We start from the raw sequence: 24224 nt of genomic DNA, 5'->3' as shown, positions 1-24224 counted from the left end.
TAAGGAATGGGGGTAGGCAATCATTTTTTATGCTTGGGGTTAGGGGGAGGGGCTAGGAAATGCACCATGTCAATGAGATGTCCCCACAATGATACAAAGACAAGTGTGTGTGTACACACAAGATGACAATGTGTCCACTAGTGATTTATCACTTCTTTTTATTTATTAAAAAAAAAAAAAAATCCTGTTCTTTGGTCCTGTCAACTTATTCTGAACTGTGATGACATCATCAGTGCTATGACATCATCGTCCATCCCCAGTGTTCGGTTAGCGCGTCAGGCCCGCTTCATGCCGCGCGCCATCAGACAAGCGAACACGGTCATCACCATCTTGGGTTTCACCTCCACCAAGTCCTCGGGCAGCGCGTACACGCGGGCGCCGATCTTCCTCGCCGTGGAGATGGTGTACCTGACAATCATCATCATCATCACGGGTGATCACATGACACAAGAGCCTGCTTTCTATTGGCTGTTCAGAACTGAAAACAGGATGTGTTTCAAGTTACAAGACCTGGAGCTCCTTTTACAAGACTGAAAGTGTTTCTATGTTCTTTTTCAAATGGAATTTCAAAAGGTTTCTGGAACTTTTTAAGTTACTGTAACTTTTAATCACTACAAGTAACTACAAGTACCAAGAACTAAAATAACCTGGAACTTTAGCTGGAAAAAATGATCCTTCATTTATCTATGGAGGACCAAAATTCAAAATAAATTACCAAATAAATAAAATTATAATTAGAAAATTAAATACAAAAAAAATAAATATGAGCAAAGTGATCGGGTCGAAGAACAAGTCTCGCCGGCTCAACCATTGAAAGGCAGTTTGCAACGGCGGTGTCCAACCCAAGATACACTTAGGACCGCCCCCTCATTTGAATAATATTTCGTCTTGACAGAGCGTCTGCAGCATGAAATAAAATGTGAGAGCAGAGCGTTTTTATTCATTGATTAATATTTAATTCTATTTATATATATTTTTTGTATTTTCACATTTTTAAATATTTATTTTTACTTATAGTTTTTATTTCCATTTATATAATTTTTTTGTATTTAATTTTTGAATTATATTTTTTATTGCCGTCTTTATTTTCACTTTTATTTATTTATTTAGTATTTTTAATTTTGGCAGTTTGGGGCCTCCATATTTATCCACCTTTTTTTTTTTTTTTTACCTTTTCCACAAAAAAACAGTAAAGTGTCTGAACTAAATCCAAAGGACTTTCCCACATCTAATCCAGATCAGATCCGGTTGCAATCTAAACACGTCCTTACTTGGCGTTGTTGAGTTTCTCCTCTTCGGTCAGGTCTTCGGTCTTGAGCAGGTTGTATCGGATCGATCCGGGCTGGATGGCGTCAATCAGATCCAGAACCGGCATGCTGGTGCTGATGGAGCCGTCCTACGCAAACCCAAGTCACACTGACTCTTACAACTAACCTGGAACCAACACTAAAGTGCAATATTTGTGCACAGAAATGAAATAGTTGTTTACAAAAAGTACAAATGGTCTAATTTCCCCCACAAAATAAATAAATATTTTGCCATGAAAACAGCATTTGTTTACAAAAAGTGTACATTACTTGGCTTGCAAATATTTTTTGTCACTAAAACTGTTGGCTGAGGAAAAGGCATTTTTTTTGCAATTTCTCGTCACATACATAAAACGGCAAAAGCACAATATTTACAAAAAATGTATATTAGGTTTAACACTATTTGATGACAAAAAGGCTATTTTTCATTCATAAACATCTCATAAAATTGAGCTAAAAGCTACATTTCTCATGTGACATTAAAACCCAATATTTGTTTACAAAAATTACATTCATATTTAGCCATTACGACACGATTTGTTTACAAAAAGTCTACCTTAAAACTGGAGATGGACGAGGTTTTCCCAGCTTGTGCGAGCGTCTGATTGGTCCAGGACACGATGGCGTCGTCGTTGACTTTTTGCCCGCATCCGAGCTCCACAAGGATGTTCAACGTGTACCTGAATGATGGCAAAAAAGTCAATGCGGTGCAAAAACGCACCCACGGGGGCGGGGGGGAGGTCGGGGGGGGGGGGGTCACTACCTCCTCATGAGCTGCCAGAGCAGCGCCAGGGTGAGGGTTCGATTCCCGGCGTGCAGGTCCTGGCCGGCGATGCCCACCAGGGAGAATTTGGCCTCCTTCTTGCCCAGCTCCACCGCGTAGTTGCAGTTCTCAAGCTGTAGGGGGCAGCAACAGGCTACTCATTCATTGGCTGTTTTGTGGTGGTGACAGGCTACTAGTTGGTTCGTATTCACCTTCTTCATGTTGCTGCCAAGTTTGGGGTAAGGAGGCTTGTTGACTCGCTCCCAGTCCACAGGAACTTTAATCTTCTCGTACAGCTGGAAGATGACCAGGGCGTCGTCCATGTCACTAAAACGTACAAACAAGGGGTAGGGTTTCAAGAAGGGCCTAACCGATTAATCGGATGAAATTGGTCCTTTTAAAATTGGCTAAAATCTGCAAAAAAATATAGGTATAAAAAAATATATATATATTAACATGACACACAAAAAAATTATTATTTTTTTAAAAAGACGATTATTATTATTATTATTTTATTCTGCCAAATACTGGAACCTGTCTAAAAAAAATCCGTATTAGTCGTGCCCTAGTTTCAAGGCAAGGTTAAGGTCTCAAACATTGGCTTTCAATTTAAGGATTTATGACACAGTTGAGGGTTTTATGTAAGGGTTTTGAGCCAGAATGAGGGGTTTTCAAAGTAGGGTTAGGGTTTCAAATGAAGGTTTGGATACTTAATGAGGTCATCTTACGCGTAGAGATGATTGACACGAGGTTGGACACCCAAAGAATTAATCCAGTTCCTGAAGGTCCGCTCTTCTCTGGTTTCTCCTAAAGATGACAAACAACGTCAAGGTCTGGACAAAAGTCATTTAGGTCTTCAGGGTCCTCACCTTCGATGGCGCTCCAGTCTATGTCCTGGTTCTCGGGTTTCTTGAGGGCGGGGTATTTATTGAACAGGTTGGCCACAAAGGCCAGGTTGAGTTTGGGGTTCCCGCGGACCACGTCGGTCGCCGTGACGAACTGACGACATCCCAGGTTGTCTGCCTGGACCAGCATCAGCTCTGCACGCCGTACCTCGTCTTTCTCCTAAAACACACGTGAGGGGTAGGGTTTGAAGTCATGGCGAGGGTTTGAAGATTCTGTTAGGGATCTGAAAGTTGGGTTGGACGATTAGGTCAGGAGTTCAAAGTAGGGTTTGAAGAATAGCGTAGGTTTTTAAAGCAGGGTTTCAAGACTGGATTCGGTTTTCATGGTAGGGTTTGAAGACAGGGTCAGGGTTTCCTGGTAGGGTTGAAAAGTAAGGTTTCAAAACTGAGTTAGGTTCTCAAAGTAGGGTTTGAAGACTGGGTTTGAAGACTAAGTTAGGATTCTAAAATAGGGTATCAAGACTGGGTCAGGTTTTCAGGTTAGAGTTTGAAGACAGGATTAGGGTTTCATAGTAGGGTTTAAACCTAAGGCTCAGGTTTCAAAACTGAGTTAGGTTTTCAAAGTAGGGTTTGAAGACTAACTTAGAATTCTGAGTAGGGTTTCAAGATTGGGTTAGGTTTTCATTTTAGGGTTTGAAGACAGAGTTAAGGTTTCATAATAGGGTTTAAAACTAAGACTAAGGTTTCAAAGTAAGGTTTCGAAACCGAGTTAGGTTTTCAAAGTAGGGTTTGAACACTAGGTAAGAATTCTAAAGAAAGGTTTGAAGAATGGATTAGGGTTTCCAAGTAGGGTTTCATACCTGTGTTAGGTTTTTAAAAGAACAGTTTGAGGACTGGACTTTGGTTTAAAAGTAGGTTTTCAAGACTGGTTAGAGTGTTTGAAACCAACGTTAGGGTTTCCAGGTAGGGTTTGAAGGCTGGGTTAATGTTTCTTTCAATTAAGGGTTTGTAGACTGGTTTGCAGTTTAAAAGTAGGATTTCATGATTGGTTTAGGATTTCAAAGTAGGGTTTAAAACCTGGTTTAGGGTTTCATGGTAGGGTTTGAAACTTGGGTTAGTGTTTTAAAGTAAGGTTTTAAGACTGTTGCGAGACTAAGTTAGGGTTTGAAAGTAGGTTTTTAAGCCAAGGTTCGCATGTCAAAGTAGGTGTTCATGACAGTGATCAAACTAGAGTTAGGGTTTCAAGTCAAAATTAGGGTTTTGAAAACAGGATTAGTAGGGTTTAAAGCCAAGATTAAGGTTAGGGTAAGGTTTCAAGACAGATTTAGTCTTTGACGAAATCTCACTCTGAGTCCTGTCATGTCGATGGTGATCGGCGGGATTCCTTTGTCGTCCCTTTTGGGCGCGACCTGATCCAGGAGGTTGAAGTAGGCTCGCGAGTCCTGCACGCCACAAATGACATCATCATCTTGCCAATCATACAGCAACGTACGTCCGTCTGACCGTCCGTCATCCATCCCGCATCGTACCTTGATATCTGAGCTGAAGTTGTTGATTTTGGGCGCCTTGGCCTTCTCCAGATGATAGTTGGCCCAGCGCAGCAGCAGCTCCTCTGGTGACAACTTCATCAAGTCCTCCAGACTCTCACCCTCTCTCAGCAGAGCAATCAAAGCTACCGCGAAAAAAAAAGAAAAAAAAAAAGATCAACGCAATCAGTTAATCGTCATCACGCTACGCTAACAACGTTGCTCGCTAGGCTAACAAACGCTAACCTACCTTCATTCCTGCTGAGCTCGATGTCGGCAAACAGTCCGATCTTGATGATCTGCCAGAGCAGACCGAGGACCAGATGCTGCCGGCCCTCTTTCAGGTCCTCGGCGCCGATGTTGACCACGTGGCAGCCGATGGCCGAGGCCGAGTTGAGGGCCAGGTTGAGGTTCTCCTGGATGGTGAAGGGGGTCAGCTTCTTCTTGTTGATGGTCCGCTCGTCTATGGTGTCGTCCACCGACAGGTTGATCATCTTGCTGACGGCAAGATAGGGTTTCGGATTAGGACTTCAGGGCATGGTTAGGGTTTCAAATGACGGGTTCGAGACGATTTAAGGCTAGGTTCGGATGTCAAACAAGGGTTAAAGGGGAAGTCAACCCCTCCCCCCAAAATTATTTGGGTTAATATTGCGTTAGTTGAATATGAATTACAGCAAAATCCATCCGTTTTTACCAATACCAGAAGGCGGCCATTTTGTCACTTGCTGTCAAGTGAAAATGACATCACAGTTGCTCAGGTGTCAGGTGACAACCAATCACAGCTCAGCTACAGAAAACAAGTGAACTGTGATTGGTCGCTGCCTGAGCCCTGAGCAACCGTGATGTCATCTTCAGTTGACAGCAAGTGACAAAATGGCCGCCTTCTGATATTGGTAAAGACGGATGGATTTTGCTGCTTAACTCATATTCCACAATCAGAATGTCATATTTAGACTAGTGACGTCACATATAACATATTATTGTCAATAAATGTTTGAGGTTGACTTCCCCTTTAAGTAGCAAAATCCAGCAGTTTTCATCGATATCAGAAGGCGGCCATTTTGCCACTTGCTGTCGAGTACAAATGACATCACAGTTGCTCAGGTGTCAGGTGACAACCAATCACAGCTCAGCTACAGAAAACAAGTGAACTGTGATTGGTCGCTGCCTGAGCCCTGAGCAACCGTGATGTCATCTTCAGTTGACAGCAAGTGACAAAATGGCTGCCTTCTGATATTGGTAAAAACGGATGGATTTTGCTCATATTCCACAATCAGAATGTCATATTTAGACTAGTGACGTCACATATAACATATTATTGTCAAGAAATGTTTGAGGTTGACTTCCCCTTTAAGTAGCAAAATCCAGCAGTTTTCATCGATATCAGAAGGCGGCCATTTTGCCACTTGCTGTCGAGTACAAATGACATCACAGTTACTCAGGTCTCAAGTAACAACCAATCACAGTTCAGCTTCAGAAAACAAGTGAGCTGTGATTGGTCGTTGCCTGAACCCTGAGTCGACAACAAGTGACAAAATGGCCGCCCCCTGAGATGGATTTAGCTGCATAACTCCTATTCCACACATATAATCTTAATCAGAATGCCATGTTTAGACTACTTAGGTCACATATAACAATATTGTCAAGGAATGTTTCAATTTTCAAGCCTTTTAAACTTAGGGTTTCAAGTTTGGGTAAAGGTTTTGTCTGAACTTTCTTAAAGTACCAGAGAACAATTCCATCTCCCACGGCCGTGAAGAGCTCATCAGTATCCGGATCAGCAGGCAGGACGTGTTTACAGTCCGGGTCCTTCTCCAGAGCCGTGTTGATCCACTTCACAAAGGCCACCTTCTCCTCCTCTGCGGACACAAACGACAACGTCAACATGGACCACAAATTTCTCAGTCTTTTGCCCACCAAAGACTTCAGTTCTTAACTATTTCAGTCCATAAGGACTTAGAAGTTCCATCACTTAACCAGCCTCCAATCAATGTTAGTCCCTGATACTTTAGCCTGTAAACTTTCATTTCCATTGATGTCACCTCCAAAGACTTTTAAGGCCTCGAGGATTTTAGCAACTTCCTCCTCATAGTTTAGTCTTCGCACGACACTGTTCCTACCCGAGTACGAGTGCTGCGTTCCGGCCTGCTCCGAGGTTCCGGCCACGTTTCGGATCCCCTCTTTCTTGTTGATGGCCTTCCGGAAGGTCTTTCCCACCTCGTTGCTCTTCAGGCCGTGAACTATCTGAGGAAGGAGTCCAAAAAAAATGTGTCGGCGGACCACAGAGGGCGTGTTGATGATTTGACGGACTGACCTGCGTGAACTCCTTGAAGGTGAGCTGCTCGCTGGTCTTGGTCATCTCCTCGACTATCTCTCGGACCCTGAAACCCGGCAGGGCCAGGTTGGCGGCCCGAAAGAGCTCGTTGAGTTCTCTTTTGCTAATGAAACCGTTGCCGTCGATGTCTGCCAGAAGAGCGAGGAAAGAGGGAGTCAGGGTGGACGGCGGGACGGAGGGAGGAAGCCAAAAGGATGCGTTCTCACCGATCTTAGCGAAGGCCTCTTTCAGGTCCTGCAGCTCCTCTGGGGAGATGCTTGCCGTGGCGTCCATGGCGGAGTTCTGGAAGAGAAATGTCAAATGAAAAAAAGGTGAAATGAAAGCATGGCCACCGAGAGGAAGAGGAAGTGTGGACACTCGTGACTTCATGCTGTGATGCAAAACGCTTCTCCTCGCTTCTGTTGACTTCCTGCTTCGCATGCCACACTTCCTGTTTGCCGTTCAAGAGTTTCTGACACTATAAAATGCAGTTTGATCCAAATGATAATCCTAATCCTAATTAAGAATTCACCGTGGGTGTCTGCAACTTCAACAAGGTATGCGTGACATTTCCCTATATGGCCTGGTGAGTGACGTGGGTGCCGTAGCATTATTTTATTTAGGTTTGGATTGCTTATTTGAAAGGAGGCGTGCCATCTCGGATGATCTCATGATCGCAATCCAGCCAGTGTTTGCACGAACCCAACATGGCTGCCAACACACCCCCACATTGTCAAACCGCAAACTTCCTTTCCTGCTCTGACTTCTTCTTCCTTTTGGTAAATGAAGACGTCCACAGATTTGAACGCTTCATGTTTGACAGGATATGGCATGGTGGAAAAAATACTAGTCGCGTGCATTTTATTCACCTTGTTGTGCACCAATTTATAAATTAAAACAATCTCTACAATTCAGAAAATGTGAAAATCACAAATTAGGGTTCCAAGTCAGGGTTAGGGTTTCAAACCAACATTTAAATTTCACTTTTAGTAAGGGTTGGGGTTTTGAAATTAGGGTCAGGGTCGTAAATTAGGATTATGGTTTCCAACGAGGTCAGGGGTTTACATTAGGGTAATTACACATGATAAGGGTTTCGATTTGGAGCTGCAGACAAAGGTTATGGTTTTAAATGAGGATTTTTAACAAAGGTTAGGATTTCAAGCCATGATGAACGGTTTCAACTATCTGGTTTGAAGCCAAGGTTTTAAAGTAAGGTTTCAAAAATGAGTTAGGATTTCAAGTCAGGGTTAAGGCTTCAAAATGCTTCATTTTTTGGTTGTTTGAAACAACAGTGATTAGCATTTAAAATTAGGGTTTCATAGAAGGGTTAAGGTTTCAAGGCAAGATCAGGGTTTTAAAAAGGAGTAAGGGTCTCAAAATAACGTTTCAAGTCATGGATAAGCTCTCTAAAACAGAGTTAGGATTAAAAATCAGAATTGGAATGACAGTTTCAAGCAAGCGTAAGGGTCTTAAAGCAGGATTTGGGTTTCAAATTAGTGTCTCAAGTCAAGGCAAGGCTTTTGCAGACAATGGTTCTGCTTTTCCAAATCGGGTTTTGAAGCCAGTGATGTTCCTCACCTGAGCGTGGAGGCAAGCAGGAGGCTGTCGGCGCGGAGCTGAAGATGGCGGCGATAGCGAGCGTTCTGCTGCGCGCTCCAGTCTGAGCGAGCGATCATCTAGTCAGAGGCAGGAGGAAGGAAGTGACTCAAAAAGTGCCTCAAAGACCCACTTTTTTGTCTTTATAAGGCAATGACAGACAGACAGACAGACTGACAGGCAAGGTGACAGCGCCGGCAGTTTGGCACGCGCACACATTAGCGATGAGTGGCAGAAAAAGAAACGTACTGAAGTGTCATTAAATGAATCAAATGTTGCCATCATTCAACTTTTTTTTGGTTGTGCAACTTCCTCAGCAAGGTAGAGTTTTAAGGGTTAAGGTTTTCAATTCGGGTTAATGAGTGTTTCAAGTTAGCTTTCAAACAAGGAATCAGAATACAAAAATAATGCAAACAATTCTGTGCCTTTATCACTTCAACTTCAACAATGACATGGAAACACGTCGACAGCGCTTCTTAATTGGTCAGCCACAAGACAGCATTAGGGTTTCATGTTAGGGTTTCAATCCCAGTTTAGGGATTAAAATAACAGTTAGGGCTTCAAGGTTGGGTTTTAAAGGTTCGATTTATGGTTCAGAGTCAAGGTTATGGTTTCAAACATGAGTTAGGGTTTCAAATTAGGGTCACAAAACAAGGTAACGTTTTACAATTAGGGTTTCAAACCCAGGTTAGGATTTCAAACAAGAATTCAAATTTTAAATTAGGGTTTGAAGTCAGGTTGGAGGTCTTTCCACATTGTACTTAGCAACGCAAAGCTTGCTGTCAAAACTCATTTTGTATGAACTGAGGGGGCGGGCCCAATGCAACACCTCAAATTGTTTTGAAAAATTATTCGAGCGTGGCATTGCCGTGACGTCAGAACACGCCCTCAATCGGAGGGCCTGGCGGAGTGACTGCAGAGTGCTATTCTGGATGACTTTTACAGTAAACAGCATAATTAGACTCTTCCCCATTTTTTAGCATTAGCATCAGAGCTAGCTTTGCCTTTCAGAGGTGCTGCGGCTAGATAAATGTAAGAATTCTGATTGATTCGTTTTGCTTCTCTAGCACCTTGGGTGCGGCCGTACGGCGGCGAAAGACTTTCAAGACAGCTTACACTCACTGGGAAGCAGCGCAGCAGTTTTGTTTGCGTCACACTGGAGATCAACAGTCGCCTGACGAGATGGCGCTCGCTGATGACATCACACAATGACATCATCCCATTGCAATTCTGTCACAGAGGCGCCAGAGTCACATGATGCAGTGATGTCATCTACAAAAGTGTAAAGAAGTTAGGTCCCAAACTAGAGTTCTGGTTTCAAATTGGGATTTCAAAGCCAGGGTTAGGATCTCAAATTAGGGTTTCAAGTAAGCGTCAGGGTTTTGAAGTAGAATTTCAAAGTCAGGGTTAAGATTTTAAATTTGGGTTTCAACCCAGGGTCTCGACTCAAATCAGGGTTCAGGGTTAGCGTCTCAAATGATGGTGTCAAGTCAGGGTTAGGATTTCAAATCCGGCCTTGAAATTAGTTTCAAGTTATGATTCCAAAGCCAGTGTTATGCTTTTGGAACAAAGTTTCAAACCTTCCGCAATAATGCTCACTGATGACATCACAGACTGCGACATCAGCTGTCCCAGAGCCTTGTCGCATGGCTACGATATCATCCGCAAGCCTTTCAAATCGTCACCAAGTTTAAACATCTAATCAAGCGATTTTTTTGTGGTGAATGGGGGTGGGGGGGGCATGAGAATTACTGCCTCAAGCTGGAGGCCAACGTCCAGCGTCTGACCAGGAAGCTGGAGAAGACGGAGATGGAGCTGGCCCACGTGCAGGACAAGATGGACGCGGACGTGCGAGATGTTTCCCAAAAGGCTTCGTCCTGGAAGCAGCTCTACGGGAATCTCCGCAAGCAGAACCAAGTCAGGAACCCGGACCAGGATCCTACCTGGGTAAACGGGGACCACGCGGAGCCTGCCGTCAGAGACTTTGTGACCAGGATCCAGATGGTCCAGTTCCTCAACAAGATCAGGGTTCTGCTGCAGGAATAAAAGACCGCGGGAAAGGATGGCTTTCCCGGATCTCCGCAGGGATACGTGGATGAGCGGGTGCGGTCCACAGCACGAGTTTCGGCGTGGCGCTGGTGGGGTTCCTGGTTTTCGCCAAGGTACTCTTCAAATAGATAGGATAGCTGCTGACCCCCAATCCAAATGGGACTGATCAACTCTGGATCAAAATCAGATCTGAATCAAATGTCAGACCAGTGTAAATGAACCATTGCATGTTTAAATTGTGTAAATGCTACTGCGCTTACCTTCCAAGGGTCAAATGAGGGTTTCAAGCCAGGGTTCAAATTTAGGGGTGTCAAAATTAGTGCATTCATTTAAATTTAATGCCACGAAAAATTTTAACGCGCGATTAATGACCGCCCCTTACTTGGAAAAACTGTATTGGGGGAATTTCAGTCATAATGCAGCAGACACGTCCATGTAATACATTTCATAATAATGCATATATTTATGGAGACTGGGGTCAAGTTGTATTTTACAATTTTTAAAATGTGCAGAATTTTTATGAAAAGAAAAATGCACTGAGCTCTCACCAATGTCTTACAAATGCAATTATGCCATCTAGTGGCAGAAAAATGACCAACATAAATCAATATCACACGCGTTTCTTTACAGCACATACATCTTTTTGATTTTAACTTAATTTTATGAATTATTATGAAATTACTGTATCAATGACTAAAAGATGCAGACTTTTCTATTAGTTTTCCACTTTTATATAAGTTAATAAAAATTTGAAAACTTTTTATTAGAATTTTTTTTTTTACATATTGTATATTTAGAACAAATATAAAATTTGTGATTAATCGATTAGTGAGTTAACTATCGAAGTCATGTGATTAATTACAATTAAAAATCTTAATTGCCTGACACCCCTAAATAGGGTTTTAAGCCAGAGTAAGGCTTCCAAAATCAGTTTTCATTGACATCCGCTAACTTACAGGACACAAACAGCAGAAGACGTCTCCGTAAATAACACACCTTTGAGCTCTGCGTGTAAATATTTTAATGGCAGTGAGGAGACCACCTTATTGGAATGGAATATTGCTTGCTGTTGGAATAAAAGACTTTGGATACTCAATGAGTCTGCGGTGATCTCATGTTGGGGATTCTCCCGGGTCGCCGCCTTCCAGCACCACTGCTCCTTCGGAATTTTCCGCCTCCCCGTTGACATCGTCGTCTGAATCCTCGGCGACAAACAAGTTCCTCATGGAGTCGGGCACAGCCTCTCGCAGCTCGTCGTCCGACTCCTCGAAGTTCCTGAAATATGGGAACACAACCGAGTAAACTGAAGACCCGTCCGCTAAAGGTGGCGGAACAGAAATGTCAGGATTTAACTGCTTTACTTTTGTTTCAAACGAGGGTTAGGGTTTTAAGTTAGGGTTCCTAGACATAGTCAGAGTTTTGGTTTTGCGGTCACCATGTGTCAACTCATGAGTCATTATCACTTTGTGTCAACTTACGTGTCGTCATCGTCCGAGCTGGGCTCCAGGCGCTCCTGGTCCATCTCAACGTCCGAGTCTTGGTTCTGGTCCTTCTCCTCGGGGGCTGAATAAGCATAACGACACTTCAAAGTTGGTGCTGGCAGCCTGCTTGCTGTTTTTGTCAGGCTGATTTCTGACCTGCTCTTGGCGAGTCCACAGTGGAGGACGTGATGTTGGCCTGGGCCATGGCGTCCAGTAAGGACTTGGGGGGTCCGGAGACCCACTGCCGACGACCTACTTCCTCCTCCTCCTCCTCACCTGAGTAGACCAACAAAGAACTTCAGACATAGCCAAATTGATCCTCTTCACTTTCTTAAAAAAAAAAAGTACCTGGCTGAACTTCCAGCGTGGAGTCCACGTCCATGCGGAACAGAGCCTCTATCAGCGTCTCAGGTGGTCCCTGGCTCCACTCCCTCCTCGGCTTGGCCCAATCCTCGACATTTGCCTCCTCGCCCTCCCGCAAGTCGACCATCTGGTTCTGACGGTTCACTTCCAGTTTGCCCTCCTCCGGTGTCACCTCACCCTCCTCCGAGGAGTCGTTCACGTCGTCTAGGCGTATTTCAAACATGATTCCCTTCTGGAAGACGCCAGAGAAGATTGCGGGATGGTTTAAGCGGAGGATTTTGGATCTGGAGGACTTACCCAAAAAGTCTAGTATGGTTTCTGTTGTGGCGTCTTTCAAGTCACCTGGTTGTTATGTTTCTCCTTTGCTTCTCTCCTCAGTTTTCGGTTCTCCTCCCTGATCTTCTTTAAAGCCGCGCCCACATCCTGCATAAGACATGTAAGGCTGACATTGAGGATTGGGTTTATTTAGAAGGAACATTCCTCTTCACTTTTCCGACATTTTGTTCTTCACAACAAAAAAAAAATGTAAAAAAAATTTCGCCTTTAATGAATGCCATTTGAGTAAATTAACTTTTTACCTGCACAGGTTGAACTTGGTGTTGTTCTTTGTTGTGTGTAGTTGCAGGAAGTGCTTCTTTATCCAGCACAAATGTGTCGTGTTTGTGTGGAAGCTGATAAACAAATGCCCATACCATACATAAATGCAAACAAATACCATCTGTCTCCAGGCACGTGTGTGTTGTGTACCTCTGCCTCAGATCTCAACCTCATCTGTTTCATCTCCTGACGATATTGTTGTCTAATAAGCTCCAGCTGCCTCAAGTACTCCTGACGACATATTGAATTTGTTGCTAGGCCGAATTTATAAGGTCGCGCAGCAATGTGTACCTGCTGGTCGTCCTGCTTCCTGTTTGGAGGTGCGTGCTGGGGTTCACGTGGCTGCATGGGGTCGTCCCACGCGGCAGCCGGCCTGCAGCCCTCTGCCGTGCTGGGACGCAGACCCTGACGAGGTGGAAACGTCATGAAATACCCCGTGAACTGGTCCAGGGTGAGCAATGTTGCTCACCAGCTGTTTCTCTGCCCTCAACTTGTACTGGTTGGCCTCCTGTCTCCTCTGAAGGTACTCTTCACGAGCTGCTGCCACCCTGAAACACATCATAGTTTGCTACATGTGTGTTACGTTGGTATAATGTTACACTTGTCCAACATATTACATGTACATTTGTCCAAGGTGGACACATACTGTATCTAAGAGATGTTAAATTTGTGGAAAATGTTACGTAACAGTATGTTACATGTGTGAAGAATAACATGTTACATGTGTTACATCGGTCATATCACAGTTACTGTTACATTTGTTGCATTGGTCTGTCAGTTGTCTAGCATGTGTTACTTGTTACATTTGTCCAACATGTTACATTTGTCCAGGGTGTGTTACACATATCTAAGCGATGCAACGTGTTATATAACAGTAGGTTACCTGTGTTGTGTGTTACATGGGTTTGGCATGTTACATGTGTTACATTGGCCATGTCACATTTGTTTAATGCGTGTTACATTGATTTCAAATTACTGCTTCATATGTTGCATTGGTCTCTTAAATCTGTCAATTGCCTAGCACGTGTTACATGTTACATGTACATTTGCCCAAGGTGCGTTACACATATCTAAGATATGTTAAATGTGCGTAACATGTTACATAACAGTGTGTTACATGTGGTAAGAGTAACATGTTACACACGTTACGTACGTTTAGCGTACATGTTACATGTGTTACATCAGCCATGTAACATTTGTCTAATGTGCGTTACATTGGTTTAACATTACTGTTTCATATGTTGTATTGGTATCTTACCTTTGTCAGTTGTCTAGCATGTGTTACATTTGTTTATCATGTGTAACGTGTTACGTTTAACATGCACTCAAAACTGTTAACATGTAAAACTTCGAACGCGTCAAGTGAAAATACGCGTAGTTGTAGCAGGATGTGGCGTAATGCTCAGCATTCTGGGAGTTGTAGTTGATTTTCTGTTCCTCCCCAGATAACGAAAGAACTGTCAAAAATGACCTAACTGACCCAAACACAAACATTTGACACAAGCTGGGTTATTTTTGACCCAACTGATTTTAGATTTTATTTTTGTGTTGCCATTTTCTAGCATGTGAAACATGAAATATTTCACATATGTTAAATATTATGTGTCACTTTTTGTTCTTACGTGTGTTAAATGTTACAAATAACACGTTCAATGTGTTACATTTCTCCATTATGTGTGTATGTGTGTTAGCTAGACTTGTGTGTTACATGTCACGTTGAATGTCATGTGACTCGTGCATTACTCATGTTGCAAAATGTGTTTACATGCACGTTGCATGTGTTGTATCAAGGTGTGTCACAAGCATTGCACATGTTGCATTTGAGATATAGCGTGTGTTGTATCAATGTGTGTTGCACTTGTGTTACATATGCATTGCGTCCGCATGCTGTTTACATGTAACATGTGAGACAAATGCATTGCATACATACAGGGATGTGATTTGACCAAAGTGAAATTATCTGAAAATTTAGCCGGGGGTCTGGGGGCCGCTGGCACCCAGCTAGGTCCAGGGCAGTGCCCTGGTGGGGGGAGCTCATGGGTTTTCCGTGTTTTTAAGTACTTTCAATGCACTCACATGACAAAGAAATAGACAAAACAACAGCATAAATTTTCAATGTATATTGAACTATCCCATATAAAATGGCAGTTTTAGTCAACTCAAAATCAGTCACATTCAAAAACATTGGACTGCCTTTGCTTTTAAAAACTATCACTGAGAATATCATCATATCTAACTAATGTGATTACTAAGTTAACACATAAATAATGTTGAAGAGTTCAAATTTCATGAACAAATAATTGTATCATGACCAAATGAAAAGTAACTCATATTAGAGCATACCACAAATGTCTTTGTTATAGCAGAAGATGTTATCTGTCGGAGTCATGTGCATACACAATGAACTACTAAAAAAAAACAAAAAAAAAAAAAACAATTTTTTTTTTTTTTGGGGGGGAGATAAAAAAAAGCGGAATTCCGCGAATTAGCGGAAAAATCACATCCCTGATACATATGTGAGATGCAACTTATCGTTGGCCACTCACAACTGGTAAGGTTCAACCGGAGGAGCCATGTAGTCTTCACATGGTTCACAGGGAGGAAGAGGAGCATGAAGAGGTGGTGGCGCTGGAGGACAGACATCCGCCTTGTGGAAGGCATCCAGCTGGACAAAGTATTCCTGGTACTGTCCAATCCTAGACCAGCAAAACAAGCAGAAGTCAAAGTGGTTAAAAAAAAGAAGTGATTGTGGCTTTTGAACCTACTTTTGGTGTTGATCCCTCATGGCATCTCCTGCGGCAGGCTGAGGAAGATGTCCTGCCCGGTGGGGCTGTGCAGACGTCACAAAAACAAGCACACAGTCACTCTTTATAATGATTTTGGACTTAACATGATTAATATGCATCCAAATTCTCTGTCATACTTCGTAGTAAGCAGGGCCACAAACTCTCCATTCTGGCTTGACAGGAAGTTTCCTCACAGCCGCTTTGCATTTTTTGTCTGCAGAACATCACAACAACAAGTGCATGTGCGTTACACTTGTCTGATGTGTGTCATGTTTGCTTATGAGCATGCTGGTTACTATTGCGGCGTTTTGTTTATTGTATTATTGGTTGTGTACGTGTGTTGTGTTACCTGGTGTAGCTTTAGAAACAGCGATCGGTGTGTTGTTATTGGAACTATTCTCCTGCACACAACATTAACACACGCTCACATTCACATAGAAAACTTTATATAGCACAAAGTTTGCATGTAAATCAGTGTGAGTTAGTAAATGTAAAACTGTAAAAACAAAAACAAAAGTTAAATTGTTAGTAAATGTAAAAGTACGACGACATATAAGGGCCACACTTTTTTTTTTTTTTTTGAGAGGAGGGTATATTCCGAGAGAAAAAATGATGAGAAATAACTTGAATATTTACGACGTCACAAAGTGGCAAATTTGTGTGATAATGACACAATAGCCCTAATAAGATGTCATAGGCAGTGAATGCTTAATGGTTAATCTCCGCTAAAGCAATTAACATTTACTTATTTGAAAACCCGACCAAAAAGTATCATTAATTTTAATTTAGGCTACGTGAGTTTTTTTTCCTCGCAAATTTGCCACTTTACAATGTCTCAAATATTTTCAGTTTTTTCTCGTAAATTTGTGAGGTTTTTTTCTTGCAAATTTGCCACTCTATAATGTCGCAAATATTTTTGTTTTTTTTCCCGTAAATTTGTGAGTTTTTTTCTTGCAAATTTGCCACTTTATAATGTTGCAAATATTCATGTTTTTTCTTGTAAATTTGTATGTTTTTTTTTCTCAGATTATTACCCCCCTCTCTAAAAATATATATATTTATGCGCGGCCTTAATACACTGTCGTATAAAAGTAAAAGTTAGTAAATGTTAAAAACAAAAGTAGTCAAAGAAGAAGTTGCACCTGAGCGTGTTTGTTCAGGAAAGGACGCTGCAGGAGGGAGCTGACGGAGGGACGTTCGCGAGGGTTCACCTGAAAACAATGAAAGCCAACGTGAAGGACTATCACGCTTGAATCACTCGGATGTGTGGCGAGCACACCGTGAGTTGACACACACACGCGCGCGCGCACAATCCATCTGTGACCTTGAAGAGTTGCTCGACGAGCAGGCGAAGATCGTAGGAGTAACGAGCAGGCACAGGGATGAAGCGGCCCCTGCAGATCTTACTGACCAGCTGACTCAGGCTTTTGCCCTCAAACTGGACATAACACACGCACGTTATATTTCTTTAACACAAGTGTTAGATAGATTTGTGTGTGTGTGTGTGGACGTTTACTGGATGTCTCAGAGTGCAGAGTTCATAGAGGACGCAGCCTAGAGACCAGATGTCACTGCATACACAGTACATAAATGCATCACATCATCTTAATACGTTGTTATGCGAGTTTTGTGTACTGATACGTTTTGTTGTTGTATGGTCGACTCTCGCAGATCTCCGGAGAGAGGTAGAGGGGGGTCCCCACACAGGTCCTGGCCAGCTCCAAAGTGCTACACACACACACACACACACACACACACACGCACGTTATCTGATGTTTGGTCCCGTGTGTATGTGTGTGTGATACTGACGTACTGAGTCAACATCCTCGCGATGCCAAAGTCGCCCAGCTTGACTTTGACACCTCGCTCACTCAGGAAAATGTTCTATAACACAAACACAAAACTGTGACACAAATGAGTTGACACTTCACGTCAAAAGTCAAGTGGGATGCGTTATGAAATAACCCAACATTCACAGGGTTCGCCCTCGAGGTCCGTAGTCCTGCAGGTTTTAGATGTTTCCGCCCACTAACACACCTGATTCATATAATAAGCTCATCAGCATGCCTTATAGCGATCCTGATCTTTAGTATCAGGTGTGTTGGTAGGCGGAAACATCTCAAACCTGCAGGACTCCGGACCTCGAGGATCAGAAAAAAAAATAAAAATAAAAATCACTTTTGTGCAAAGAAAAGAAAATGTTTTTCCGACAACATATCAATTTTTTTAAATTAGGAATTTTTTTTCACAAATGTCTTTGTGATTTTTAACAATACTTTTTCTACCAAAAACATTTTTAAATATCTAAAAAAATTCAAGTTTTCAAAAGATATGTCGTTTTTGTTCTTAAAAACACATTTTGAACAAAAAGATATATAACTATTAAAAAAATAAAAGAAAAAGAAATTCTCAAAAAATATATAGTTTCTTAAAATGTGATCTTTTGCAAATTTTCATTTTTCAAAAATATATTTTTTGCCAATAAATTATTTTATCCTTAGAAATAAAAGTATGCTTTTAAGAAAACACTTTTGTTCTCAAAATTTCTTCAAATTTTTTTTCTGGAAGACGTAAAGGGAAATTCGCAAAAGAAAATATTTGTTTCAAAACAAGATGTTTTCTTCAAAATTTTTGCCCAGAAATATTTTTTCTCCCCCCCAAAAATCTTTTTTTTTTTTTACTCCTAATTTTACATTTGTTAATGTTTTTCCAGTGTGACCATTTGAAAAAAAAAGTTTTTGCTTTGGAAGAATTTAATTTGAGTCTGTATTTGAATGAGCCATGGAGGGTGAACAAGATATTGTGTCCTATTTTCCCGTTTACGTGACTGTACCTGACTTTTAATATCTCTGTGCAGGATCTTTTTGTCGTGGATGTGTTTGAGGCCCAGGCAGATCTGAACAAACCAAGCCAGGATCTGACAGACAATAAACAACGATGATATCAAATAATAAAATAAACTGAAGTACAACAATGTAAAGTACATTCAATATGCCATTCAAAAAACTTTACAACAGGCGATGTTTCAAATCACATTTTGATTGACGTTGTTGTTGTATGACTCGGTGTACCTAATCAAGTGTCTCGCTCTTCCACGTATTACCTGCTGCTCAGTGAAGAAGACTCCTCTTTGCATGTTGATCTTCATCATCAGATCGCCTCCATCGCAGTACTCCATAACGATGCACAGGCTGCCCCTGTCTATGCACACAGACACACATTTTGTAACACGCGCACACACACTGACGTGCGCGCGCACACACCCGCAATCCCGCACACACACCTTGGAAGGAGCGGATGAAGGTGACAATGTTGGGATGTTTCATGTTGGACAAGAGTGCTACCTCCTTCCTGGCAGCTTCCTTCTCCCTGCTTGGCATCTGAACACACATATATCATAATAATACTATTTATTATTATTGCCATATATTCATTATTGTCACAGCATGTGACAAGTCCTATTTTAAAAAAAAGGGGTTTATTTTTGTAAAACTACAAATATTACAAAAACTACAGATGGAGAAAAGATTGTTTTAGAAAAATCTATCAATAACCTTTGCGAGGTTGATCATTTTGACTACACACGGCGCATTATCACCGTCATGGGTGGCCTTGGCTCGGACGAGGAAAGCCTTCCCAAACGCACCCTCTCCGATCGGACGCACCACCTCATAGTCGTCCATCACACTTGAGGGCCAAAACAAAAACAACATTATTATTACAGTTAGTCAAGTCTCAGACATTTCCTATCATATCAAAGAGCGATACATGTACTCAGATACATTTGCTCAAGGGACATTTTGGATAGAATGTAAACGACAGAATAGTTTTACTTTCTACATTTACTGTAATATTTTTAAGGAACGCAATTTTTACTTTACACATTCCGCCAGCTACTTTTATTTTTGTCTTTTTATCATTGCTTGCGCAATTTGGTTTGTCAGAGACTTCCGCTTTGGGGCTGTCAGTGTCAAGTGACTGCCTTTCACCAATCAATCTTAGAAGCAAAGGTTTTAAAATGACTCATTCACGCGCAGCGTGGCAGAAATCTATATTTAACTTACCGACTAGGAAATAGAACAGCTATGCCATTGGCTGTCATTTGTGTCTACCTACGAATGTCGGCATTTCAGCCTGCAATAACTCCTCTCGTACCTTAAGACTTATACAAGATGCTGTCTTGCTCTTTACAGTTTTGTCCACTTGACATGCTGATTTAAATACAGTATATATCGATCAGTAGAAAGCAGAAGTTACTCAATAGTTACTCAGTGCTTAGTTACACTTACTCGAGTAATTATTTGGAGAACTACTTTTACTGTAGTTATATACTACTCTTACTTGTGTTGTGTACAATTTTTAACTACTCTACCCACCTCTGTGACAAGTCCGTCTCGGGCTACCTCATCTCTTATTCTTACTTTATATATCGGGTAATAAGCTCTTTTGTAGTCATATTCCAGAAAATATACTTTCAGTTACCGAATACAGTAATACGATAGTTAGGAGGGACACATTGGGGGTTACATTTGAAGTATATAATATTATATCACCATTGCCATTGATAGTGAAATATTAGTTAAATAAAACACAATTTATCGACATTTTATTTATTGACAACGGAGAAGTATGACCCGGCCAGCGGGAAGAAAATAAGTGCGTTGCCATGGCGACAGATTCGCACCAGGCTAGCTTTAAAGCTAACTTAGCAAGTTAACAAGTTCCCCCGTCCCTAATAAGACACGTCGTTTTCACGCTACCGGGTTTATTCAAATAATAGCTTTACCTTTCTTTTCAAACAATGTATCGCAGCGGTCATGAGTTGTTTAATTGGCAGGTGAAACTTCGAACGCGTCAAGTGAAAATACGCGTAGTTGCAACAGGATGTGGCGTAATGAGGGGCATTCTGGGAGTTGTAGTTGATTTTCTGTTCCTCCCCAGATAACGAAAGAAATGTTCAGATGTATGAATTTTGTCCATTTTATTTTTAGGTTACAGGCCCAAACCATGGCCACATTTCTACAATCTTACGAAACATAAACATGTGCTATATGAGGTGACCTTTCCAAGGTGGCGGCCGGTTTACACCAGGTAGCCTTCGCTGCATGTACCGCTTTAGTCCTCAGAGAGGCACTGTGAGCGACTGCGAATATACAAGCGTACTTCCGGTTCCCCTCCCATGCCTACATAAGACTCTAGTCAGGTGTTACGAAACGTAAATATTGAATGTATTTCTTCTGAGAAAGCGAGTTTAAGGTTGCCACTTTGTATAGTAAGCATGTCGATGTACAGGAACGCCGTGTGGCTTATGAAAGGACTACAAGAATACACCAAGTAAGTTGAAATAAACACAACTCGTAGCGAGAGAAGTGAGCATTTGTGTGGCGTTCGCGGACCTTAGCTCACTCTATAAATATGGTAATGATTATTTAAAGTGGCCATAAACTCTAAAATACATAGTTTGCACGTTTTCATTTGCGTCTCGCTTCGTGTAAAGCATGAATTGATTACACGTTTGCCTGATAGGAGGTACCTTTAATTCTACATTACACAGTAGGCTATCCATCTTTAACATCTATGACTTCTCAAATGTTTTAAATGAACGTTGTCTTTTTTCATATGAAGCATAAAAAGCTTTTTGTCCAGTTGTTTGGAGTTTCTATTTTTCATCAGAAGAAAAAAAAAAAAGTCGTTTTATTTTCAGTTTATAAAAGAAAAAAAATGCAAAGAAACAGGCTTTTTGCACAAATGTTCGTTTGTCTTATTTTTGTTTGTTGGTGAACTTTCACCAGGAGCGGCTACGAGGCGGCTGCCAAGACTTTTGTGGCATCTGACCTGGATGTGAACTTGAACGGTCGCTCCTTCCTGATCACAGGGGCCAACAGCGGTCTAGGCAAAGCCACCGCACAGGAGGTTGCCAAAAGAGGTGATTAACGACAACCTCTGTGCCATGAATTTTTGTGGCCTTTGCGTACCTGTGTGTGATAATGTGCATTTGCAGGGGGAACCGTGCACATGGTGTGTCGTAACAAGGGCCGAGCAGAAGCTGCCAAGCAGGAAATTGTGGAGCTGAGTAAGAACCAGGTAACGCATTCTGGCACAGTAGTGGCCCCGGAATTCTTTGAAAATTCAGCCCCGACACCAGAATTTTTGCTGTTTATTGCAGAATGTTCACATCCACATCGTGGACATGTCCAGTGCCAGACAAGTGTGGGAGTTTGCGCTGAGTTTTTCACAGAGTAATGATCTACATGTGTTGGTAAGAGTGTGTGTGAGTGTATGTGTATGCATTTAGACTGTAACTAATTGTGTAATGACTGTCACCAGATCAACAACGCAGGCTGTATGGTCAACCAGCGTGAGCTGACTGACGAAGGGGTAGAGAAGAATTTTGCTACAAACACCCTCGGTGAGCAAAACCACAAAATGACAATTTACGCGGAATTGAGTGATGACAAAAGCAGTAAAAACATTTAGCTATTTTTGTAGACAACATTTAGAGTTAACTGAGTGACTCTCATAACATACGTTCAATATTTGTAGTTAGAATATTTGCAAACCAAAAAATGTAAATTCATGTTTTCCTTGATTACAGGCACATACATACTCACCACTGCGCTTATACCTGCTTTGAAGAAGGCTAAGGATCCCAGAGTGGTGAGTGGACTATCATACTGTATTATTAATTTGTTCCACCAGACCCAAAACTTTTTTTTTTTTTAAATAAGTAAAAGAACATTCTAAAGAACCATACGTTGTACAAACACACAGCAATAAAATTATTAAATAAGAATTAAACTGTGCATCATAATTCAACAGGCAGGCATTTATGTTGCTCCTTATGGTGTGCGTGCATGGGCCACCAGGGGGCAGTATAATAAATACATATAAGAACTACATGAAACAACGGAAAACGATAGCAACAAAGCTGCAATATTAGACGTTTTTCACAGAGTATAAAGAATATATGGCTGGGAGTGTTGTATGTTGTGTTTGTATGTGTTGCTACCGCTTGTATTCAAACAATAGCTGTTTAAAGGTTTATAATTAAAGCAACATTGATGCGTTTCATAAACCTGTCAGTGGTGTTTTCCATGATGTTTTAGCATTAAGCTAGCAGGCTTCAGGGCAATGTTAAGTGCTCACTATCTGCCAAACTGCTCCTTACTAAAAAAAAAAAAAACTCGAGGTACCGCTGTATGTATGTATGTTTCTAAAGGGTCACTTATCCTGGCAGGTGACGGTGTCGTCGGGCGGCATGCTGACGCAGAAGCTCAACGTGGACGACCTGCAGTTTGAGAAGGGAGCCTTTGACGGCACCATGGCCTACGCTCAGAACAAAGTCAGCAACACACACAAAAATAAAGTGGCGAATAAAGGCTGACGTGTTGCGTTGTTGTCATGTGTTTGTCTAGAGGCAGCAGGTGATACTGACCGAGAGATGGGCTACGCAGCACAAAGACATCCACTTCTCCTCCATGCACCCGGGATGGGCCGACACACCGGGTACAAACACTCAGCATCTTTACAAGCATTGCACAAACGTAATTGAAATAATACAGTGGGAAAATTGGACAGCAATTTTGATTTTCAGAAATACGTGTTGAATGTATTTTATGTGAAGTCTTAAGAAGGCATGCCTGAAAAGACACCGGAAATCTGGCAGAAATATAGAATGAAATAGTCCTCCATCTGGCCTTGTCCATCACTATTTGCAGCCTTACTCCATTGTTGTTTACCCAGTCAGATGATTTTGGTAATATTGTTTCTACTCTGTCGTAGCCGTGCAGACGTCCATGCCGTCCTTCCACGCCAAGATGCAGAACAAACTCCGCACAGAAGCCATGGGTGCCGACACGGTGGTGTGGCTGGCCGTGTCCGACGCGGCCGCCAAACAGCCCAGTGGACTCTTCTTTCAAGGTCTGAATTTTTTATATTTTTTTTGTATGCATTCTGGGAGAAAAACTAGTTTGAATCTAGTCATTTCTGCCAGATCGGCGTGCTGTGGCCACACATCTTCCGCTGGCCTGGTCCCGGTCCACCACGCAGGACCAAGACAAGCTCTTGGCGGCACTCCACGACTTAGCGCTCAAGTTCAAACCTTGATATTTTTTCAATTATTTGATACACTCCTCAATTCATGTTTACATTGTCTCATGTTAATTATAATGAACAAAATATTTAAAATTATCTATCTTCAACATTGTATGATATAAACAATCTAAGTGTTATGGTTTACTTCTTAGTTGATTTATTGTAAATTGAGCAGAATGTTTTTTTTATACTCAAAATGTTAACCAATGTGTAATAAAACTACTCATGCTCATGTCAAGAGCTTTTTTCACTTCCATGCAAGTCATTAGTTAGGCTTCCATAACGGGCTAGCGAATAGTATTGGTGTCACGGTGTATAAACCCTGCAAGCAACAGATATGAACTCAAAGTGGCGCAATATAACAATATTTGAAGGCATATATTTAGCTTCTTCTGAAACAACTATTACAGCAGCTTTGTGAGGACCGAGAACCTCCATGTATATATAAGTTGGTTGGATGTAATATACTGCCCCCAAGTGGCCAAGACTCTCAGTCCAGAAGG

The 24224-nt window shown here is 41.8% G+C and overlaps 3 protein-coding genes across 6 annotated transcripts; 1 reads left to right on the top strand and 2 right to left on the bottom strand.

Annotated features, from left to right (window-relative positions):
* Positions 1-141: 141 nt before the first annotated feature.
* On the bottom strand, positions 142-11245 carry LOC144060111 (plastin-2-like). The gene is given in 17 exon segments (XM_077579312.1): positions 142-408; positions 1272-1396; positions 1864-1987; positions 2071-2204; positions 2283-2397; positions 2799-2877; positions 2940-3135; positions 4262-4357; positions 4445-4587; positions 4692-4939; positions 6168-6300; positions 6562-6685; positions 6756-6904; positions 6983-7058; positions 8334-8431; positions 9474-9509; positions 9512-11245. Coding segments are annotated over 17 exon segments (2067 nt in total). The 5' UTR covers positions 9570-11245; the 3' UTR covers positions 142-275.
* Positions 11246-11404: 159 nt separating this feature from the next.
* Positions 11405-21862, bottom strand: nek5 (NIMA related kinase 5). Of its 4 annotated transcripts, none has more exons than XM_077579308.1 (23): positions 20414-21862; positions 19226-19314; positions 18911-19007; positions 18731-18828; positions 18461-18544; positions 17441-17511; positions 17269-17355; positions 17144-17198; positions 16907-17065; positions 16770-16838; positions 15977-16028; positions 15765-15841; positions 15607-15671; positions 15388-15537; positions 13311-13389; positions 13133-13246; positions 12992-13072; positions 12823-12915; positions 12587-12667; positions 12230-12476; positions 12038-12157; positions 11879-11963; positions 11405-11675 (listed from the first exon to the last, which is right to left on the bottom strand). In XM_077579308.1, exons 2-23 carry the CDS (start codon positions 19298-19300, stop codon positions 11513-11515), a joined length of 2202 nt encoding a protein of 733 aa, XP_077435434.1. In that variant the 5' UTR covers positions 19301-19314; positions 20414-21862; the 3' UTR covers positions 11405-11512. The 4 variants fall into 4 exon arrangements, with proteins under 4 accessions (XP_077435434.1, XP_077435432.1, XP_077435433.1 ...); XM_077579306.1 differs by having other exon boundaries at positions 19182-19314; positions 20414-21861; XM_077579307.1 differs by having other exon boundaries at positions 16952-17065; positions 19182-19314; positions 20414-21859.
* dhrs12 (dehydrogenase/reductase (SDR family) member 12) lies at positions 20769-23953 on the top strand. Its single transcript, XM_077579335.1, has 10 exons — positions 20769-20961; positions 21420-21553; positions 21629-21711; positions 21794-21886; positions 21955-22036; positions 22223-22284; positions 22865-22969; positions 23043-23133; positions 23410-23547; positions 23621-23953. The coding sequence occupies exons 1-10, from the start codon at positions 20906-20908 to the stop codon at positions 23731-23733; spliced, it is 957 nt and encodes a 318-aa protein (XP_077435461.1). The 5' UTR covers positions 20769-20905; the 3' UTR covers positions 23734-23953.
* The last annotated feature ends 271 nt before the right edge of the window (positions 23954-24224 follow it).

Source organism: Vanacampus margaritifer, chromosome 11, assembly GCF_051991255.1.
Source record: "Vanacampus margaritifer isolate UIUO_Vmar chromosome 11, RoL_Vmar_1.0, whole genome shotgun sequence".
NCBI lineage: Eukaryota > Metazoa > Chordata > Actinopteri > Syngnathiformes > Syngnathidae > Vanacampus > Vanacampus margaritifer.
Note: the sequence above shows the minus strand (reverse complement) of the source record. Positions and strands in the feature narration are given on the sequence as shown.